The sequence below is a fragment of the Rhinatrema bivittatum genome, chromosome 1 (assembly GCF_901001135.1).
Source record: "Rhinatrema bivittatum chromosome 1, aRhiBiv1.1, whole genome shotgun sequence".
Taxonomy (NCBI): domain Eukaryota; kingdom Metazoa; phylum Chordata; class Amphibia; order Gymnophiona; family Rhinatrematidae; genus Rhinatrema; species Rhinatrema bivittatum.
Window position 1 is genome coordinate 488,814,059 of NC_042615.1, and position 20,762 is coordinate 488,834,820.

The window sequence follows — 20,762 nt, forward strand, 5'->3', positions numbered from 1 at the left end:
TTTTATAATGAGATAGTTAAAATGTTCTTTGTTATGTATGAAGTAATTATTTTTTGTCTAGTATCTCAATTTCTGATACAAGTTAATATCTTGCTTCATTTTCAAAATTCAATAAAAATAAATAAATAACCGATTCATATTTACCCGTTCTAGACCTTTTATGATTTTAAACCCCTCTATCATATCCCCCCTCAGCCGTCTCTTCTCCAAGCTGAAAAGTCCTAACCTCTTTAGCCTTTCCTCATAGGGGAGCTGTTCCATCCCCTTTGTCATTTTGGTCGCCCTTTTTTGTACCTTCACTACTTGCCAGGTACTTATGGCCTGGATTGGCCACTGTTGGAAACAGGATGCTGGGCTTGATGGACCCTTGGTCTGACTCAGTATGGCAATTTCTTATGTTCCTATGACTGCCACAGCACGCTGAGCTGACGATTTCAATGTGTTATGCACAATGACGCCCAGATCTCTTTCCTGGGTGGTAGTTCCTAATATGGAACCTAACATCGTGTAACTGCAGCATGGGTTATTTTTCCCTATATGCATCACCTTGCACTTATCCACATTAAATTTCATCTGCCATTTGGAAGCCCAATCTTTCAATCTCCCAAGGTCCTCCTGCAATTTATCACAATCTGCTTGAGATTTAACTACTCTGCATAATTTTGTGTCATCCACAAATTTGATCACCTCCCTCGTCGTACCCCTTTCCAGATCATTTATAAATATATTAAAAAGCACTGGTTCAAGTACAGAGAGTAGAGACCAGTATGTAAATTTACTATTTATACCACTGTAAGAGGGGGCACTTTTAACTTGGGGTAAGGTTTGGGGGGTGGGGTAGGTTTTGGGGGGCAGTTTTACATACACAGTCAGAGATACGAACAGCAAAGTTGACATCAGTGAAGATTTTCTGTCATTTGGAGTGATGAAAAATACAAGAGGAGTTGATTTGAACAATGTATCCTCTTAGTAACTTGATGCACTCTTACCTAGCTTCAATCAAGCTTAGGTAGAGAGTGCATTGTACAAATCAACTCCTCTTTTACCTGTCATCACTCCAAATGAATTCTCCTGCCCGAATCGACATTTGCAATAAGGTGTAGTTATTTCCAGCATTAAAACCCATCTTAATGCTAAATGACCCAGTCAGATTGTAAATCCTCTGAGGATAGGGAAATACCTACAGTACCTGAGTGTAATCCACTTTATAAGCCCTTGATAAGGGAATGCACTCAGACATATAGCATGAGAAGATGTTGGTTCAGGATGCACTATTTCCCACCTTGTAAGGTACCAGTGATCCAGCCTGGTAAGGAAAACAGTATAAAATAGGAATTCTGACTTACCTTTGTCAATTCCTGTCAAATTAGATTTCCCACATTGGTATATTCAAAATTTCCTTCCATAATGTTTTCAGGAATTCACGAAAGTAAGCCAAAATTCCTGTATCACCAACATCAAATGAATTATCCCAGAGGAAGTCTTTTTAAATTAATATTTAAAAGCTAAAGTCTCTTGTTTGTCTTGTGTGTATGTCTAGGTAGTCCCTTCTCCATGGAGCTTACAGTCTCTTATATGTATCGGTACAGGGCTACATACGTCTAGTAGTAGTAGTGGAGCTTGTATTACCATACACAGCATTGGAGATGAGGTTAAGAGCTCACATTAGCACCTACTGCACTGGAGAGGAGAGTAAGGGTACCACTGGTATGCTTAGTGACTCTGTCTCTCTTGCTTTCATTCTGTTTGTTTCTCTTTTGTTCCATCTCTTTGTTACGTTGTTTTGGCTCAGTTTCTCTTGCCTTCCCTTTCAGGCTACAGAGGTGGATTATGAGGCGGTGCCAGTGGAGGCCTATGGCATGGCAATGTTACGAGGGATGGGCTGGAAGGAGGGGGAAGGCATTGGACGCACCTTCAAACAGTGAGTACAAGAAATTGGAAGAGAAGATTCCTGGAGGCAGTGGCATCTAGTGGAAGGCTCTGGAGGGTGGGAGAGCTGGAGAGGTCATTAATCTATCTCTAAGGCTTTCGGCCTCTTTGTTAGACTCTCCATGGAGAGTTCATTCCTTGCCTATGTTCTGTGTGTATAGCAGGGATGTGAGTTTGCCCCATATGTCTGTGTTCACTTGCATACTTGTCATCTTTTCAGGGACGTCAAGCCATTGGAGCACCAGTTGCGTCCAAAGGGTCTTGGTCTCGGAGCAGACAGGTCTGCGGTAAAGGATCTTGAGCCTGCCAGACCAAAACGGCCCCGGAAGCCGGGGGAGGAAAAGCTGGAGGATGAGCCACAGGGGCTAGTGACCGGGGCATTCGTGCAGATCGAGGGCGGACCACATAAGGAACTCTATGGAACGGTGAGACCCTGTGCTGGGGTATACAGAGGGGCTTTAGCAGGACATGAAATTTCTGATCCAGCTGCACTATCCAAAAAAAGAAAGTGTACATTTATCAGATTTGCTGTCCATGAGATTAGCTGGTGGGAGTGGATGTGGGTGGTAGAAAATTCAATCAACTGCCATAATCAAAAAAAATATACACTTCCTTATTGTACAGACAGGTGGGTTATGTCCTTCTGCCAGCAAATGGTGACAGAATAAAAGCTCAAAGCTGATTTCACTCTTCCTATAAGGGTCTGGTGCTGTCTTAAGCTCACGAGTATTTTCTGTCTCAGCAGATGGTAGCATCTATCTGCTGCAGCAGACATAGAAGCTGGGCCCTGCAGATGACGGCTTTGGGCTGATCTCCCCATTCTAAGAGCCAGGGCTGAGCTGAGGGCAAACTTTTGGAGGCCAGTCAGATGATGGTTAATCTTCCTTCCCTCTGAAAACCAGCCCCCTGGGGGGTGCTTAGTGGTTCTCTGGTCAGTGGAAGAGTGCATCCAGTGTGGCTATACTGGCTTTGCCTCCCTTCTTTACTTCAGATGTCCTCTTAGTGGTGATGAATTTGCATAAAATTAAAAAAGAAAAAAAAGAGAGAATAGCCAGAGGTGCAAATGAAAGGCTGGATTGGGCCACAGGTTACAGTGGAGTCATTAATGATCCATAGACAAACTCCAGATATTGTTGCAGACACCGGTTCCTTCTGTAGGCCTGTTTTGGTCAAGGAGATTCGGAGAAGTATTTTGAAGTTCACAAGTGTGAAAAATGGATCATCATAAATATCCTCTGAGGAGGCCTTATTTGATGAAACAAGTACCTTGTATTTAATGGACTTTGTTTATTATGCAGATTGAAAAGGTTTTAAGCATCAGTATTTAGGAGGATATAACATCCATGGGAATGTGTATTGCTTTAAAGTTGGTTTTATTTAAACAGTATTTTCCTAGCATGTAGCCAGATGAACTCAGGACCAATGGGGCTATGCTCCCCTGCCAGCAGATGCAGTCAGGTTGCAGGTTGCAGTCAGGTTGCAAAACTGATGTCACAGTACATATACCCCTGCAGTGACCTCAGCTCTCTAGTATTCTCCGTCTCCAGCAGATGATGGACGTACCTCTCCCTATGGGGATTTGGAAGGAGAAATTCTACATTCTAAATTGAAGAAAATTGAGCTTTGCTCTCCTGTGGTGATACCTAAAGGTCCGCCCCCAGTTGAGAATTCTTGAGGCAATTTCCGAGATCCCTCAGAGGTGGGCCTTGGTCTGATAGCCGGTTCCCAGTGTGGACTTTGCTGCTTAAGCAGCTGAAGGGCAGCAGGCGCAGGAAGCCGAGCATGGCAGTGATGGCCAAAGCCCTCTCCCCTTGCAGCCAGAGACCATCTCTGTACTCAGCCACTAAGTTAAAAAAAAAAAAAAAGAAAAGAAAAGAAAAAAAGGAAGATTACCTCCAGATTCAGAGACAATTAGAGGGAGTTTTGGTAGGACTCCCCTTGGTCTCTGTGCTCGGCAAGCCTTAGCGACGTCATTCCCACTTCTGTTGGGGATAAGGGGAATTTTATTTATTTTATTTATTTTGCAGTTTTCTATACCGACCTTCATAGTAGATAACCATATCGGATCGGTTTACATTTTAACAAAGGGTAAAACTGAGGTAACAATTCTGGTAAATAATAGATAACAAAGGAAAAGGAATAAGTCAAAGTTACAATCAACAAGGTATGGAAAACTTGGAGGCTTAAAGACAAGCTGGAAGGAAGATAGAGGCAGGTAGAATAAATATAACATGATACGAATAATTTAACGGGTTAGAGCATATGCTTTAACCAGGAAATGCCAGTGTCCATTGTTCAGGAGGAAGTGGGCTTCCTCCTGAACTGAATTGGGCTTCCGAACGGGTTGAGCAGACCCCAGTGGGCTAGGCACTACTATAGGCTTGGTTGGTACACCTCATGGTAGGCCGCGTCCGTGCCATCTTGCACGCATTTGTGAGCGTGCCATATTGCCATCCATTGGACGTTAGTACATGCAGTACGTCAGCTCTGTGTACGTGCTGTGCACATAACGTCGGACATGTCTCTGTGTGCACAACTTTGAAAGTGCACGATATAGGAAGATCTGTGCGCACGGGCTGTGCATGCACATCACTGCGCCCCGCCCGGACACTTGTAAATTGTACGCATAAATTTTTAAGCGCAAGTCGAGAGAGTGCACATCTACCGCCGCCAATGGCACCGCCAGCCAAGAAAACTTAAGCGCCTTGCTCTCTGCAATGCTTGCCATATTTGAGCCTCTCAGTCTGACCTGGACTCCAACTTATGTTGACGCTGGAGGAAGCACAAGGAGAATTGACCTCCTTGAGCTTTTTTAAGCCAGGCTCCTCCCATTCAGATGATGGGTTGGCCACTGCCTTAACTGGAAGTATGCCGGACCTTAGTTATCCCCTTGACTGGTTCATCTGTGGGAGAGGGAAATTCAACTGGTCCCACCCCAGTACCTCCTGGGTTAGGCATGGACCCGGCTGTCTTTTCCTGGATGGAGTTTTTCCAGGGGCTACAAGCCTTTGTGCAAGTGCAGTCTACTGCTTCTCTTGCCCCTGTCCGGACAGAACCTCAGCTGGTGGCCCCTCCCTCTCCCATTCCTACCGGCAGACCCCAAGGTATGTCTTGTCCTACCAAGGGTATCCCTGGCAGGGACCCGGAAGGCACGGACGAAGAGGAGGATACAAATTCCTTGGAAGATGGGGAAATTCCCCCTGGTTTAGAACTGTTTCGGACCATGTTACAGTTTTTCTATAGACACTAATTACCAGCCCTAGTTTCCCAGACCCTGAAGATGCTGGGAGTTCCTGGGGCGGATTCTATGACAGAACCAAAGAAGAATCCCATTCTGGTTTCCCTGCAGAAGGCCTCTTGCTACTTTCCAGTGATGGATGCCATCCAGGAGTTGATTGATCTGTTTTAAAGAAAGTTTTAAAGGGGGCTGAGCATTGAAAGCTGTATACCCTCTGGACCCCAGCGGGAAGGGAACGTTTTCTCAAAGTGGATGCACTGGTCTATGCCGTCTCAACGAACAACTATCTCAGTGGAAGGAGGAGCAGCCTTAAAAGATGCACATCATAGACTGATTGAGTCTGTCCTTAAACAAGCTTTTGATGCTGTAGTAATGACTTTACAGATCGCTTCTTGCTGCGCTCTGGTGGTTCATTCGTGTCTGATCCTCTCTCAAGAGATTGATGACTTGGGGTGAATTCCAGAGCAGTTATGGAACACGCTGCTGCCTTTTTAGCAGACAGAGGCTCTGATTTAGTCCATACTTTGGCCAGAGGAGTGGCCTCAGTGGTGGCAGCCAGACGACAGCTATGGCTGCAGAACTGGTCAGCTGATGCAACTTCCAAAACTAATCTTATAAAGATGTCCTTTAAAGGATCACTCCTATTTGGAAACAAGTTGAAAAAACTGGCCAGTAAATGAGGCGAGTTTCCAGTTCCCCAGTTACTGGAAGATAAGAGGAAGCAGCTACAGCACCCCTCGCCTATAAGGGGTTGTTCCAAGGGCTTCCAATGTTTTCGACCCTACCAAAATTCAACATTTCAGAGGCCTCGACCCCCTTGGGAGGTACCAGTCCTTTAGTACCTGACAGCCCAAGAGAGGGGCAGGTTCAGGTTTGTCCCGAAACCCACAATGCAATTTTACCGACCCACCTTCGGGACTAGGAGATAAGAGGTCCCCTGTCTCTCTTTTACCAACGGTGGGTCAAGATTAGGCAAATGGGTACTGGAAGTCATTCGAGAAGGATATACACTGGAATTCCACAGCAAAACTCTGGATGAATTCATGATGTCTCCATGCCACTCCTAGCACAAGAAGCAGGCAGTGGAGATTACACTCCTAAGACAACTCGGGTTGAGGGCTGTGGTCCCAGTACCTACACCCCAGGAAAATGCTGGGCGTTATTCCATTTATTTTGTCATACTCAAGAAGGAAGATTCCTTTCGCCCCATCCTGGACCTCAAAAACGTCAACTGGCACTTACAAGTAACTCATTTTCGCGTGGAGTCCTTACGTTCTGTGATAATGGCCTTACAACCTCCCTGGATCTATCAGAGGCCTACATACATATTCCAATCCAGCAGGAACACCATCGTTTCCTATGCTTTGCAGTGCTGGGTCGTCGTCATCAGTTTCAGGCGCTACCCTTTGGCTTAGCCACCGCCCCCTGAACCTTCTCCAAGATCATGGTGGTCCAAGCGGCAGCGTTAAGAACAGAGAGGATCCTGGTGCACCCATACTTGGATAATTGGCTGATCTGGGCCAAGTCCGTGGAAGAGAGCCTCCTGGTAACCAACAGGGTGATCTTCCTGTTACAGGAACTCTGTTGGGTAGTAAACCTGGCCAAGAGCAGCCTCAAGCCTTCCCAGTCCTTGGTGTATCTGGGAGTCCAGTTCGACACTAGGTGGGACAAAGTCTTTCTTTCATCTACACGGATACAGAAGTTAATGTACCAGGTGCGCCAGTTGGTGAACACGGTACGCCCAACGGTGTGGAGCTACCACTAAGTTCTCGGGTTGATGGCGGCAGCCCTGGAAGTAGTGCAGTGGGTGAGGGCACATATGCATTCTCTTCAATGCTCTCTATCTTGTTGGAACCCACAGTCTCAGGACTATTTGGTTAGTCTCCACCTACCGATGGGAGTTTGCTGTCACCTCCAGTGGTGGTTACAGGAAGCTCATCTGAACAAGGGTGTGTCCCTGTCCTCCCTGGACTGGCTGGTTCTAACGACAGATGCGAGTCTCTGGGTCTGGGGAGCTCACTATCAGGCGCTGACGATCCAGGGATGGTGGACAGAAAAAGAGGCACATCAATCGCCTGGAAGCCTGGGCAGTCAGATTGGCGTCTTTACAGTTCAGCCACAGACTACAGGGCCTGGTGATCCACGTGATGTCGGACAACAACACGATAGTAGCCTATATCAACCACCAGGGAGGAACCAAGAGCCAACAAGTGTCACAGGAGATAGACCTCCTGATGGAGTGGGCGGAAGTACATCTACAAATGATCTCAGCCTCCCACATCGCAAGAAAAGACAACTTCAGAGCAGACTTTCTAAGCAGGGAGAGTCTGGATCCAAGAGAGTGTGGGTTGTCTGCCAAAGCATTTCAATTGATAGTAGACCATTGGGGCCTCCCATCAATTGACCTGCTGGCCGCATCCCACAATGCAAAGGTCCCTCGATTCTTCAGTCGCAGAAGAGATCCGTGGTCCCTGAGAATTGATGCTCTCATCCAGATCTGGTCAGAAGAAGAGTTGCTATATGCCTTCCCTGAGCAGGGTCATTCCCAGAATCAAACACCACAGGGGGCTAATCCTACTGGTAGCTCCGGATTGGTTCAGGCATCTGTGGTATGCGGACATGTGGAGACTCCTGGTGGAGAATCCCCTATGCCTCCCACCGCACAGGGACCTGTTACAGCAGAGACCGGTCCTTCACGAAGATCTGACTTGATTCTATCTTACTATCTGGCCCTTGAGAGGGCTTGCCTGATGAAGCAAGGATATTCTGTGATGGTCATTGTCACCTTACTCTGTGCTAGGAAGTTCTCCTGCGTATGTGCAGGTCTGGAGGATGTTTGAGGCGTGGTGCGAGGAACGCGGTGTCAACCCTCGGGTGGTCAAAGTCGCACTTATTCTGGAATTTTTGCAGGCGGATTGAATAAAGGTTTGGCTCTTAACTCCTTGAAGGTGCAGGTAGTCGTTGTCTCCTGTTTCAGGGATAAGGTGAATGGGGCCTCCCTGTTGGCCTATCCTGATATGGCCCGTTTTCTGAAGGGAGTGAAGCACCTTTGACCTCCCTTATAGTTACCGGTTCCCTTGTGGAATCTCAATTTTGTACTGGAATTCTTGACAGGTCCTTCATTTCGGCCCCTGCGAAGTCTTTCCTTGCGTTTATTAACTTTGAAGACTGTGTTCCTGGTGGCTATATGCTCGACACATCTTATCTCTGAACTGCAGGCGTTGTCGTGCCAGGAGCCGTTCCTCCGGATGACTCCAGGGACATTACAGCTACATACTGTCCCATCCTTCTTGCCTAAAGTAGTCTTGGAGTTTCATTTGAATCAGTCCAACTAATTACCATCTCTAGATAAACTGAAGGACACAGAGGGATTTCGTCTCATCCATCATTTGGATGTCAAGAGACTTTGTGTGGTATCTGGAAGTCTCAGAACCAGTCTGAAAGACGGACCGCCTGTTTGTCCTTCACAGCAGAAGGAAGAAGGGCGAACTAGCTTCGCAGGCTACCATAGCTTGCTGGATTAAGGAGGTGGTCACAGGAGCCTATGTGGAAGCTGGAAAGCCATTACCTTCTCAGATTAGAACTCATTCCAGTAGAGCTCAGGCAGTCTCATGGGCGGAAGTTAGACTGCTGTTTCCCGTCAATATCTGCCAAGCGGCGATGTGGTCCTGCTTGCATACCTTCTCCAGGTTTTATCGCCAGGACATACAGGCCCGAGAGGGCACAACCTTTGCACGGGTGGTGTTGCATGGCCCGCAGGCTGTCTCTGAACTGCAAGTGGCATCAGAGATTATGAAGCAGTGTCAGTGAAACTTTCTTTGTCTCCATCTGCTGGCAGGGATGTATAAACCCAAGAGTCTGGACTGATTTGTGGTACTACAGGAACAAAAATTAGCAGGTAAGAGGCAATTTTCCTATCTACTTATTGTTTTGGGTACTTGCAACCTGGATTGGCCACCTGTCAGAATCAGGATGCTGGATGGACCCTTGGTCTGACCCAGTATGGCAACTTCTTATGTTCTTATGACAGTATTTCTAAGGCGAATGGTCAAAACCTTAGCCAGGATCTTAAGATCAATGTTTATAAGAGAGTTTGGGTGGTAAGAGCCACACAGTGTGGCAATTCTTCCCTCCTTAGCCAGCACTGTAATATGAGCCACCCTGGAGGATGTTGCTGACTCTCCCACCTCCCCCACAGTCAGTAGTTAAACATACAAACTAAGGGGCTCACCAGAACCTCACTAAAAACCTTGTAAAATTGAGCAATTTGTTTTATTGAGGGATCTATTCAATCTTGTCCTTCTGCCAGAAGAAATGAGGATGAAGGCAGAATCAACCAATCTCACAGAGGGCAGGAATGGGCTGTAGCTTGAGGCACGGGACACAGTCATGGGAGCTCTTATGCTACTTTTTCGGATATGATTCTTTCTTCCATGAACAAGTTCTTCACTGCAGGAATGTCCCTCGACTTGGAACCTGAGCTTAGTTTTGAAGAGATATGCAGTCTCCCTTCCTCTCGAGCCTCATCGGGTGGCATCTCTTTGATTTGGATTTTTCAAGGTCAGTTTCGCTGGTGGCCTTTGGTAATTTGAAAGGAATGTATATCTCCATGCCCAACATTCTCCTGTTTCTGTTGGAATTGAGTTTTTCTCATTTTTGACCGTGAAAAAGTCAGATAATGTAGACCAGGTGAAAGATGGCCATTCTCAAGGCCATTGTAGGTCACCTTTCAGATGTTTGTAGGTGGCCAGTTTCTTCCTGGATAGGTCTTTGATTTGTCCTATTAAAGCATTGATTTCAGGAGAGAGATCATCGATGGGCACTTCAGCCTGTTTCAGCAGGTCCCAGAGGGGTGAGTGAGCCCCTTCAACGAGCTTGCAGGACTCCTCGTAGGCAAAATCAGAAACTATATTTCCAGAGGATAATGGCAGGGTAGCAACCTGGTCTCCATTGCATTCCTGCTCTAAGTACTTGAGCAGGACTGTGCAGGCTGGAAAGGCTATGCCTTGAATGCAGGACTCCTGAGAGCCATAGTGGCTTCCTCCTCCTGGTCTGGGTGAGCTTTGGTATGTCCCACTTGTCTGGCATGGATGATTAGGAAGTTGAAATTTAAACTTACCTGTTAATTACCTTTTCTTTAGTCTTGCCAGACTAGTGCAAGTTCCACCCAGGAAAGCCACAACAATCAAGGGCTCTCAATCTGACAAGTTCAGAAAACAGCGAGTATGAGGCAGCCCACTCTGAAAAAAGTTGGTATAGGGATTATCTAATTCCTGGGATAATGACCTTGGAGTGAAGTTTCTTGGCTGCATTAGATTTTGATGGTGGTGGTAATTTGGAAACCAAAACAATTGCCTTCAGTTGTCTTAGCTTTGGCATAAAATAAGAGCTGAAGGCAGCACCAGACCCTTACAGGAGGGAGTGAAGTCAGTTTTGAACTTTTATTCTCTGTCTCCATCTGCTGACAGGAGGCATAACCCACTTGTCTGGACTGGTCTGTCAGGAATAAAGAAAAGGAATTAATGGTAAATTTTTAAATTTCACCTTTCTTTCCCCATCAATTGATCTTTCTCTCCTCCTCTTCTCAGCTCCCCTTTCCTGTCTCACTCTCTTCCCCTTGCCCCCACACACACTTTCTCTCTTAAACTATAACTGAGTACCAAGCTGCAGCCATGGCATGAGCAGGTCATGGAATAGAAAGACAGGGACAGCAGCACATAAGGGAAGCCCATTAGTTGGGAGTGCACTGCTGCTGACCAGCAGAGCTCGAGAGGAGGTTGGATCAGCAGTGGCAACTGGAAATTTATCACCTGTACTTCAGTCTCTAACGATGACAGTCCCTCCCTTTTACTGTTTCCCTGTGTTGCAGATGTGAAGCATAACTGTCACCGCTCATACGCTCCCTTTTTCTTCTGTCTTAGGTAGAAGGGGTTGATCCTGACAATGCCCGAGTGATGGTAAAGCTCGCCATTGGGGGAAAGGTAGTGACTATCACTCAGTATTCGTTGAAGTTGGTCAACAAGAAAGAGTTTGAAAAATATGGCAGAGATTTGAGTAAGTACCTGACACACATCTAACAGACAGCATTCCCTTCCCCCTCTCTTCCCGCCTTCTTTTCTTGCCTGGCTCTGTCCTCTTACTCTCCTCTCCCAGCTATGCCTCCACCCTTACCTCCTCTTCTTCTGTCTATCTTCTGGCCTTCTCTTTCTTTCCCCTGCTTTTTCTTCTCCCCTGCGCTCACTCTTGCTGTCCAGTGGGTATGTGACTGGTTTGCTCTCTGGTTTGCACAGGTCGACTGAGTAAAGCTCACAAGGAGAAGAAGGAAGAGGGAAGGAGCAAGCCTAGCAGCAGGGAAACAGAGAGGAAAGAGCAGAAGAGGAAACGCCAGGATGAAGCTGACAGGTAGAGCACCTTCTGGTGCAAGTTAACTGGTGTTGCTGCTGGATTGTGTCACCTCGTACAGGTCTGCTGGGGGAGCAGTGAGACGAACAGAATAAAGCAAACCGACCCATTTTGCAGCGATGGCCTTATACAATAAGACCCACCAACAGCAACCCCTATTATTTTATTACATTGTATCTGGAACTCTCATGTTTATAGGTACTTTATGTGTATATACACACACACACACACCCTGGCTGTGTATACTAACACAAGACTCTCTCTCTCTTCTCTATCTGTCAGGGACAGTCACACTAGGAAAGAGTTAAAGGAACATGCTGATGTTGGTGTTAGTAGCAACGGCTCTTCTTCCCAAGGCTCCCACTGGCTGCAGCGGGATCTGCGTGTGCGATTCATCGACAAGCTGTACAAAGGAGGCAAATACTACAATGTCAAGGTACCCGCCCCTAGTGCAGCAGGGCCTTTGCCAACAGCCCAATCCAGGAGAAATTCTACATGTCCTAGATATCCATCCTTAGCACTGTGCCCTGTGGTATCTCTGCTTCTTGCTGTGTCGTCATTTTCAGGACTGCTTTTAGAATTCAGCAGTTTTCTTTTTTTTATTTTCTCTTTAGATGACTATTGAAGCTGTTTTAATGCCATATACCTGCGTGTGTCGGACAGAGGATGGACAAATTCTGTATGGTGAGGATGCAATAATCTCGCCCATAATGCTCTGCCTTAACGACTATATAATATTGTGGTTTCCATGTTAGTCCACTTGAATATGTAGAAATACAAGTGTAAGTGAAACCTTTTTTTATTGAGCAAACAATGCATCTCAGACTAGCTTTCAAGAGCTATTCTCCCTTCGAAAGCTCATCACAGATGTATTGTTAGTCCAATAACAAGGTATCATCTACAACATGTTTGTTGACCCCTATTTCTGCCTTATTTCTTTTCCCCAGACATCAAGGAGTCAATGTTGGAGACAGTGATTCCCAAAGAAGAGGACAGCTGGATTATGGTGGTACTAGGACCACAACGGGGTCAGGTGAGCAATCAGACTAGCTGTTCAAGCACTGCCAGAATGTTAGAGACTCAGCTCGATAGCCCAAGCGGCGACTGGTGAAAAAGCAGGTTCATGCTCTTTAAATTAGCATCAGGCTGATAATATGACATCCCCTTGCTCTTCCATTCGTATCAGGCTCTGAAGGGAAGAGTGAGGAGGAGATGATGGTATTTGTGTGTGCACAATTGATGAATGTGACTCTTTGTCCCTTAGATTGGGCGGATCCTCCACCGAAATAAGGAGAAGACCAGGGTCCTTGTGCAACTCCAGAGTGATGAGGTGAATGTGCTGAAACTGGACTTTGATGCTGTCTGTCACTACATAGGAGAATCAGATGGCTGAGGGAGATCCTGACAGGGGCAGGACTATAAGACCTGGGAATGAAGAAAATCATGGCTGCAGTCTTGAACTCATGCTGCAGATGCTTTGTGTCTCTCGGTACAGACTGATATTCCTCAGTTGTAGAGAAAGGTGTCTGCTCAGTGTCATGTGACAGCTGAGAAAGCATCTCACTATGTAAGGATTCTGGCAGATGGTATCCTTGAGGCGTGTGCTACGTGTTTCTGTTGACCATAACGCTCCATGACCCAGAATCTGTTTTGCACAGTGCTTGGTGCCTCTTCAACTATAGAATTACCCAAAATCCCACAGTTACATGCAGGGCTGAACCCTTCCCAGTAGGATTAAACCAGACTCTCACAGTGCTGAGCCCTTCCAGAACCATTGTAATTACCCAGAAAAGCGCAGAGTACTGTGTGCCCTCCCGATCTGTGGTGTTATCCAGACTCCCATAGTCTCACACCGTACTGAGTGCTTCCCTGTTTGTGAAGTTACCTGAAATTAAGAGTAACACGGTGCTGCATCCTCCATGGAATTATCCAGAATCACAAAGCTGCAGACAGCACTGGCATCTGTCAGATATGGTGACTCCCCAGCTTTAGACTTGGCCAGAATCTCAGACTCAGCTAGTGCTGTATAACTTCCTATCCATGGAATTATCCAGAATCCATAGTCATACAGAACTTGTCCTGGTTTGTGGAGTTATTTTAACCCAGGAGGAAATTTTTTTTTTCATTTTCTTCTTATGCTGTAAATAAATTCCTTTCATTTTTTTTAAATTATTATATTTTTCTCACTACTTTGAACAGTAGGGTATCATGCTGTCTTGATAGTGCTGAAATCAACTTAATTTTTCACTCATGAGACTTATGGCTCCTTCTGGACTAGCATTGTCACACTTCCCTCTCCAGCCTGAAGCTGGTCTCCAAGAGTCCGAGGCATGACTTTGCAAATGGCGCTTAGTGTGCTTCTGTGTTGTCTTGAGTTACTGGAGCCAGCAGCTTGTGATCAGGAAGTGCATCTGCTCCCCCGTCCGTTGGAGTGACTGTGTGGGAAGTGGGAAAGTTTTATTGGCTAGTGTCCTGTGGGACCTTGTCTATGAGGTGAGCTGGCTCTGAGACTGTGGCCTGGATCTGTCGGAGCAGGAGAGTTTATCAAAGCAGGCTTGCCTCTGCTGCAGCTGATAATGCACAGCAGCTGACAATCATTTTGGCTCCTGACTTCTGGGCCACCAGTGCTTTGACCTGTGGAACAGCCTTCTGATTTCCAGAAATCTGTGTTGGCAAAGTGGGGACAAGTAGAGGCTAGGGACACTGCAGAGAACATTGCTGCATCTCACTGTGGCATCAGACAGCAAGGCTGCAGTGTGCAAGGATGGCAGAGATTTGAAAAAGGTTTGCAAGGAGATGCAATCTTTCTTTCTCCTTTTGCTGTAGGCCCTCTGGCTTGGAGGTTTTACCAGCAAGTGCCATCTTGGGTGTGAAGCACCCATACATGCTTTTTGAAAAACTAGACACTGTCCTGGCAGGCCCCTTTCTATTTCAGAAGGATAATGTATGATTGGCAGGAGTTAAAAAGAGTGGGAAAAAGTACTGGGGGTAGCGGGTCTTACATAAGTAATTGGATTAAGCAGTTTCTAAAGCAGCCTTGATTGATTACTTAAGAAAAAGGAGAAATGTTTGTGAACAAAGAGGAGAGAGAAATCACCAAGGCTGTTTCATGAGTCACCTCTAGAACGGGGGACTGTGCAAAGTAGCGACTACGCGCTGTCTGCTTACAGTATAATAAATTTGACTCCCCTTATTTTTCATGATGGTTAAAATTCATGTCTGAAAGCAGATGCAATAAGAATATAAGAAATGCCATTCTAGGTCAGATCAAAGGTACCAGTATCTTGTCTCGCAAAGTGGCCAATCCAGGTCACAAGTACCTGGATTGGCCACAATAAGATCCATATCCTTCTTGCTTATAACTAGGGATACTATATAACACGTAACCAATGGGGTAATCCAATCAAGTCACAATACACAACCTGCACCAAATAATTTCTTATATGTTCTTTTTTGTTGTTTATTTATCCTTAACCTCTTTCAAAAAAAACTGCCAAAAAAATGGTCATTAATCTACCCATCAACTTTTAACCCACTTTTCACACCAAAAACATTTTAAAAGAGGAAGGTGATGTTTCATAACATTTCAGGGCACCATCCAGGTGTTCCTTATTGTTTTTAATCATGAACACCACCGTCCACCCTATGTAACTTTTATTATTGTTTATGCCAAAAAATATTTTTTTATAATGAATTTTCTGTTTTATGAAAAAATTGTGGAAAGTTCACAACAAGAATAGGAAAGATTCGCCATGTTGAATACAACAGGCAACACGCTGCGAGCATTTTTTAAGATGAACTTATATATTTAAATAGAAGATCAAGTACTAGTGACGGTGGAGAGCTGAGATGCACAGTTGTTAAGTGGCTTCCCCTGACGAAGAAGTGATTCGAAACTGGGCCTTGTTGGGGCAAATATGCCATTGCTGAATGGAAGTCTAAGCTAGGTAACGTTCAGAAAAAATGCCATTTTTGAAGTGATGTCTCTACGGTTATTGATTTTTAAGCGATGTATTGGTGAACTGTTCCTATTCTTTTTTTTGGTGTGAAAAGTGATTAATGACCATTTTTTTGGCAGTTTTTTGAAAGAGGTTAAGGATAAATAAACAACAAAAAAGAACATATAAGAAATTATTTGGTGTGGGTGGTGTATTATAACTAGGGATAAGCAGTGGCTTTCCTAAGTCTACCTAACTAATAACGGTTTATGGACTTTTTCACCAGGAACTTATCTAGGCCCTTTTTAAACCCTTTTTGAAGTCCCAAAAATTATCCCTTGGGGGCTATCTGACAAAGATCAAGGTTCACTAGTATTCCCTTGCGTACCTTATCTAAAGACACATACAGTGATTAACCACGTCAATGCCCTTATAGCAGAAAATGTGAATCTTTTTTGATTAACTGGCTTGATAAGGCAGGGCAGTTGGAACCCTCTTTATTCCTTGCAGGGTCCCTGGTCAATCTTTCTTTGACTGTGACCAAGAGAAAGGCAGATATATTTGCTGACCCAGCTCCGACTAATGAAAATGAATGGAGTTGTGCTGCCCTCGGTCCCTGCAGGAGCCTTATCTTCAGCTAATGACACTGACTCTGAATTTACTCTTCTGATTTGGAAGACAAGGAGCAGCAGATGTTTCACACGATGTTTTGTGAATCTGGTACTGGGGCATGTTAGACTTTTTGGAACAGAAATTGAGATGGGCCCGTCTTTTCTTGTATTTGGTCAAGAATGAAGGTAGAGTATTGCCTGTCCATAAGGTCATGCAAGCACGTCCTTCTAAAGAAGGAAGCTACCCAGCCAAGCAGATGCATATGCCAGAGGCAAAATTTTAAGAGTTACCTCTGGTCTTTTGCACCTGGGGTGGATTTTGTCATTACTGGACTATCCTGACAAATCATGGTACGAATGGAAGGTCACTCAGATTAACCTGACTCCATAGGTCGCTGTATAAGTACGTCCACCAGACCCCACATCCTAAGTACTCCTTCCTCAGTTATTCCCACTTGTATTCCACCCAGCTTAATGTTTTCCTAATCATGGCCTTCCTGTTAATGTCTCTTATTGTTTGTCTGTCTTGACTAGATTGTTAGCTCCAAGGAGAAGGGACTGTCTTTTGTCTGTACAATGCTGCATACATCTTATTATGTGCTGTACAAATAATTAATAATAATAAAACCAAAGGACCTTCAATTTTTAGTAGATAATGCAGGTCTAGGGCATCTCACCATCACTGGCTGGTTTTGGACAGTTGATAATTTCTGGTGTTAGTTCATTAGTTCAAAACAAGTCCACTAAAACATATTTAATACTCAAAGGCCTCTGTAAATTGCTCCATATGCTGTTAGCCAGCACTGCAGGTTTGATTCACTCCCACCTAATACAATAGAAAAATAATCACAGGCAGCTTTTAATAGCCCACCCACTTGTTACATGGCTGGACCAAGTCCATACTGGAGGGAACTGACACAAACAGTTATTGATTGAAAGCTTACCTCCTGACATCACAAAACACCTCATTAGCCTTGGTTTGATACAAAGAGACATCAGATTGTAGTGATGTCTCTTGAGTATTGCAATTTCTGTGTGTGTGTGTTCCTTGGAACAGCTGGACTTAGCTCAACCAAACATGATTTAGAGCTAGGTTGTTAGGGGAAAATTAAACCATTTCCGTTTTCAAACTTGGGGAGTGCTTTCAGGAAGTGTAGGAGGTAGGGAAAGTTGCATAAAAAGTGCATTGGGCCTAGAACTGAAGCTAGATAGAATGTTGCTCCTTCCACTTTTTTATTTTCAGATGATCCTACAGGCACACCTATAAAATAATTTTTTGTTGGATTAGGTTCCTTGAGCCTTTTTATAGCTAGGCTTGTGGCTGTTTGGTTTCTGGGAGTTAGTGTTGTTTTGATATGGCAGATTTGCTATATGGGTTCTGAGAGACTTTTTGCAGGGTCTTGTAACTTCACAAAATGCCTGGTATGGAGGAATTTTGTGTCACTGTTACTGAGGTAACAAATTTGAAATTTTTTTTGTATGATTTGTAATAAGAGGACACATCCTAGTTCAGACCAGCCAGTAATTTCAATCTACAGCCAATGCAGCATGGATTTCTTTTCATTTATAAATGTTACATATTTCTTGGGTTTTTTTATGACAAATCTGTTTTTATTTTTAAACAAACATATAGAATGGCATATAATACACAATGTGAACTTTTACATACCATATGATTGTAAGCCCTATATATTTTGCAGTCTACCCCCAAAAATCACAATGACACATTCATCAGACACTGTGATATGAATCCTGAAACATTTGTATCTTTTTTTTTTTATTTATATTTATGCATTTTTTACATAGACAACAAATATACATTGTCAATGAAGGGTCAACATAGCAAATATCCACATATATCCAAATTTACTTTTACATAATATAAAAGGAAACTATAAACATAAAGAATATTTCTTTACATATCCTAAGCACATATATGACCAGTAAGGAAATGTGGAGATCCAATTTTTCACCAGGAGCTCAGTTATTAAGCAATAACCATTTAAAAAAGAAAATCAGGAGTGCAAACATTTACATTCTGTAATTGACTCCAATACGGTTAGGTAGCACTCATTACAGCTTTATGGACATGAGAATCAAGAAAAGAGCACAATTGAACCGGTTAAAAAAAACATATATTATTTAATTTTACCACACATTTGCTTGGATGTATTATAGTAATCACTGCTCCAAGATCCCTAGCTTCTTGAGACATCAAAAGAAAATTCTTCCTATGTAACTGAGTCACTCTTGTTATATCTGGGTATATCTATACCTTCTGACCCAAGCATGTCTTCACTCTATTTCGCAAGAAAAGTCTCACTATTAAATCCCAGTCCAAAGGAAATATAAAAGAAACTAGCAAAGTTCCTCGAAATTCAATTTGTTCCTCTGAAGGTTGCTCAATTAGATCTGTAATATTCCCTATATCTGCAGGCTGTACAATAGGAACACTCTGTGGCTTTTTCTTATCTATTTTACTTTCATTTAAAAAATATATCTTTGCAATTGGTGGCACTGCTTCTTGGGGTAACAACAATATCTCCATTAAATATTTTTTTAAATTGATCAAGAGGTAAAACTAACTTAACATAGGGGAAATTCAGAACTCTCAGATTTCTATACCTCAACTCATTTTCGATACTTTCCAACTTTCTTGAGTTAATCAGTTCTCCTTGAACAATACCATCTTGAACTTTTTGAATCTGAGATACTTGCTTTTCTAGATCGTTTATTTTATTTGTATGGGAAGTTAATACCGGTTCTATCTGGTGGATATGTTGTTGTCTCACTCATTATAGTAGAAAGAATGACTATTGACGATTCTAAAGAGATCAACGCCTTCCAAATATTCTCCAAAGTGATTGCGTGCTTTTTAACCGATCCCAAAACTGAAGTATTTGTGCTTACCAAACCTTCCTGATGACGTTCTTGCCCTATCGTGTGGGGACCGTAGTCAGGTCTACTCGACCCACAGGTGTAAAGATCATCGGAATGGATTCCAGGTTTTCTCCTCCAATCGCACCCAGCTCTTGCTGCTGCAGTAGAGGCGGAATCCCTGTTCCTCCGATAGCCTGTATGCAAGCGGCCTTATCCTCAAGATTCCCCTCAACAGGCCTAACATCTGACGCCTTCCGTCGGTTGATTAAACCTGATTCCCGAGGTTGCTCGCTGCAAGGGAGAGATGGTGTCACTGGAGCTCCGGGCTTAGAGATGTTTGAAGGTCCAATAGTGTCAGCATTCGGTCCTCGCCGGTCACTATAGTGGACAGCCCTCCCGGAGTTAAAATGTCCGCTGGGGAGAAAAAGCACTCAATTATAGGTTGCAAAGGGGCAGTCATTTGAGCTGTCGGGGTATCTGCTCGAATTCTGCCCTTACGCTTTGTATTAGACATTTCTCACCATTGTAAAGTTTAAAAGAAATCTGGAGACTTTATTCCCCGTACTTCCTTCAATTTTTCTTCTTCTTAGATCTTCCACGTGGAGGTCACAAAAGGAAAGGAAAGATCTTCAAAAATATAACAATATAACATAATCCCAAGTTTAAGAGGAGTTAAGGAATTTAAAAAACAGGTTGCTGCAAAATGATACAAAAGCCGCACGCCGCTGGAGTGGCAATTTTATGGCTCTCAGGCGTCTCTCCCTGATTACGTCAATTTCAGACATATCAACTGAAGCCCCGTCAGGGCCGGGTATTCAACCTCACCCCCAGTATGGCCACTGGATTAGTCCTCTCTCCTCTCTGCTCGACCTCAGGAAACACTGCTGGAGTGGCAATTTTATGGCTCTCAGGCGTCTCTCCCTGATTACATCAATTTCAGACAAATATCAGCTGAAGCTCCGTCGGGGCGGGTATTCAACCTCATCCCTGGAATGGCTCATTCTCTCTGCTTGACCTCAACATATTTGTATCTTGAATTTAGTTTACCAGTTCTGACTTTGGCACAGCAGAGAAGGCAAAGCTGGCGGGATCCATACCTTCTGCCAGCAGCAGAAGCAGCTCCACTGAGTTTGAAGGGTCATGAGAGGATACTGAAGAGGAGAGGTAAGCAGAAGGAGAAGGTAGTGTGGTGGGAGAGGAGAAGGGGTGAGAAGGGGACGGGAAAGTGAAGGGTGAGAAAACAGGAAAGGAAGAGTTGGGGAGGGAAGTGAAGAGGGAAAAGAAGTAAGAAGATGAGAGAGGCAAAGGGAAGTGTGAGGGAGAGGATGGTGGAGGAAAGGGGTGAGAGACGGGAAGAAAGCAGAGAGAACGTGTGGGGATGTGAGTGGAAAAGAGAGCATTACAAACACACCATCCTGCCATATCCCCCGAGTCCCCCAGGGGCAGACACATGGAGAAGGCAGGTGACAACACACGGCTCTGACCTGCAGTGCCTGGCCACCTCCAGGAATATCTACCCCTGCAGCATCTGGCCAGAGCTGTAACCACTGCTACTGCCACCCTCCTTTCTAGGCCCCAGCATGATGCCCACAGCCAACATGGCTCTAGTCCCATCACCATGCAGCTGGCTCAGTGCCCCCCAAGGAAGGTGAGAACGGGAAGGATGGCCAATGGCTCTGCAGATCAAATGATCAGGTGGTCATCTGGGGGCTGGGCTTTTGACTAACAGGCATCTGGGGATACAGAGGAAGCATAGTACCATGG

The 20,762-nt window shown here is 44.6% G+C and overlaps 1 protein-coding gene across 1 annotated transcript in view; it reads left to right on the forward strand.

Annotated features, from left to right (window-relative positions):
• Positions 1-16,760, forward strand: part of GPKOW (G-patch domain and KOW motifs) — a 40,039-nt gene extending 23,279 nt beyond the window's left edge. Inside the window, exons 4-11 of the mRNA XM_029608197.1 lie at positions 1,815-1,921; positions 2,150-2,354; positions 11,089-11,221; positions 11,458-11,569; positions 11,852-12,005; positions 12,184-12,253; positions 12,517-12,602; positions 12,834-16,760. Coding sequence (XP_029464057.1) covers positions 1,815-1,921; positions 2,150-2,354; positions 11,089-11,221; positions 11,458-11,569; positions 11,852-12,005; positions 12,184-12,253; positions 12,517-12,602; positions 12,834-12,962 — 996 coding nt within the window. The 3' untranslated portion in view covers positions 12,963-16,760. The remainder of the gene's footprint in view (positions 1-1,814; positions 1,922-2,149; positions 2,355-11,088; positions 11,222-11,457; positions 11,570-11,851; positions 12,006-12,183; positions 12,254-12,516; positions 12,603-12,833) is intronic.
• Positions 16,761-20,762: the final 4,002 nt, after the last annotated feature.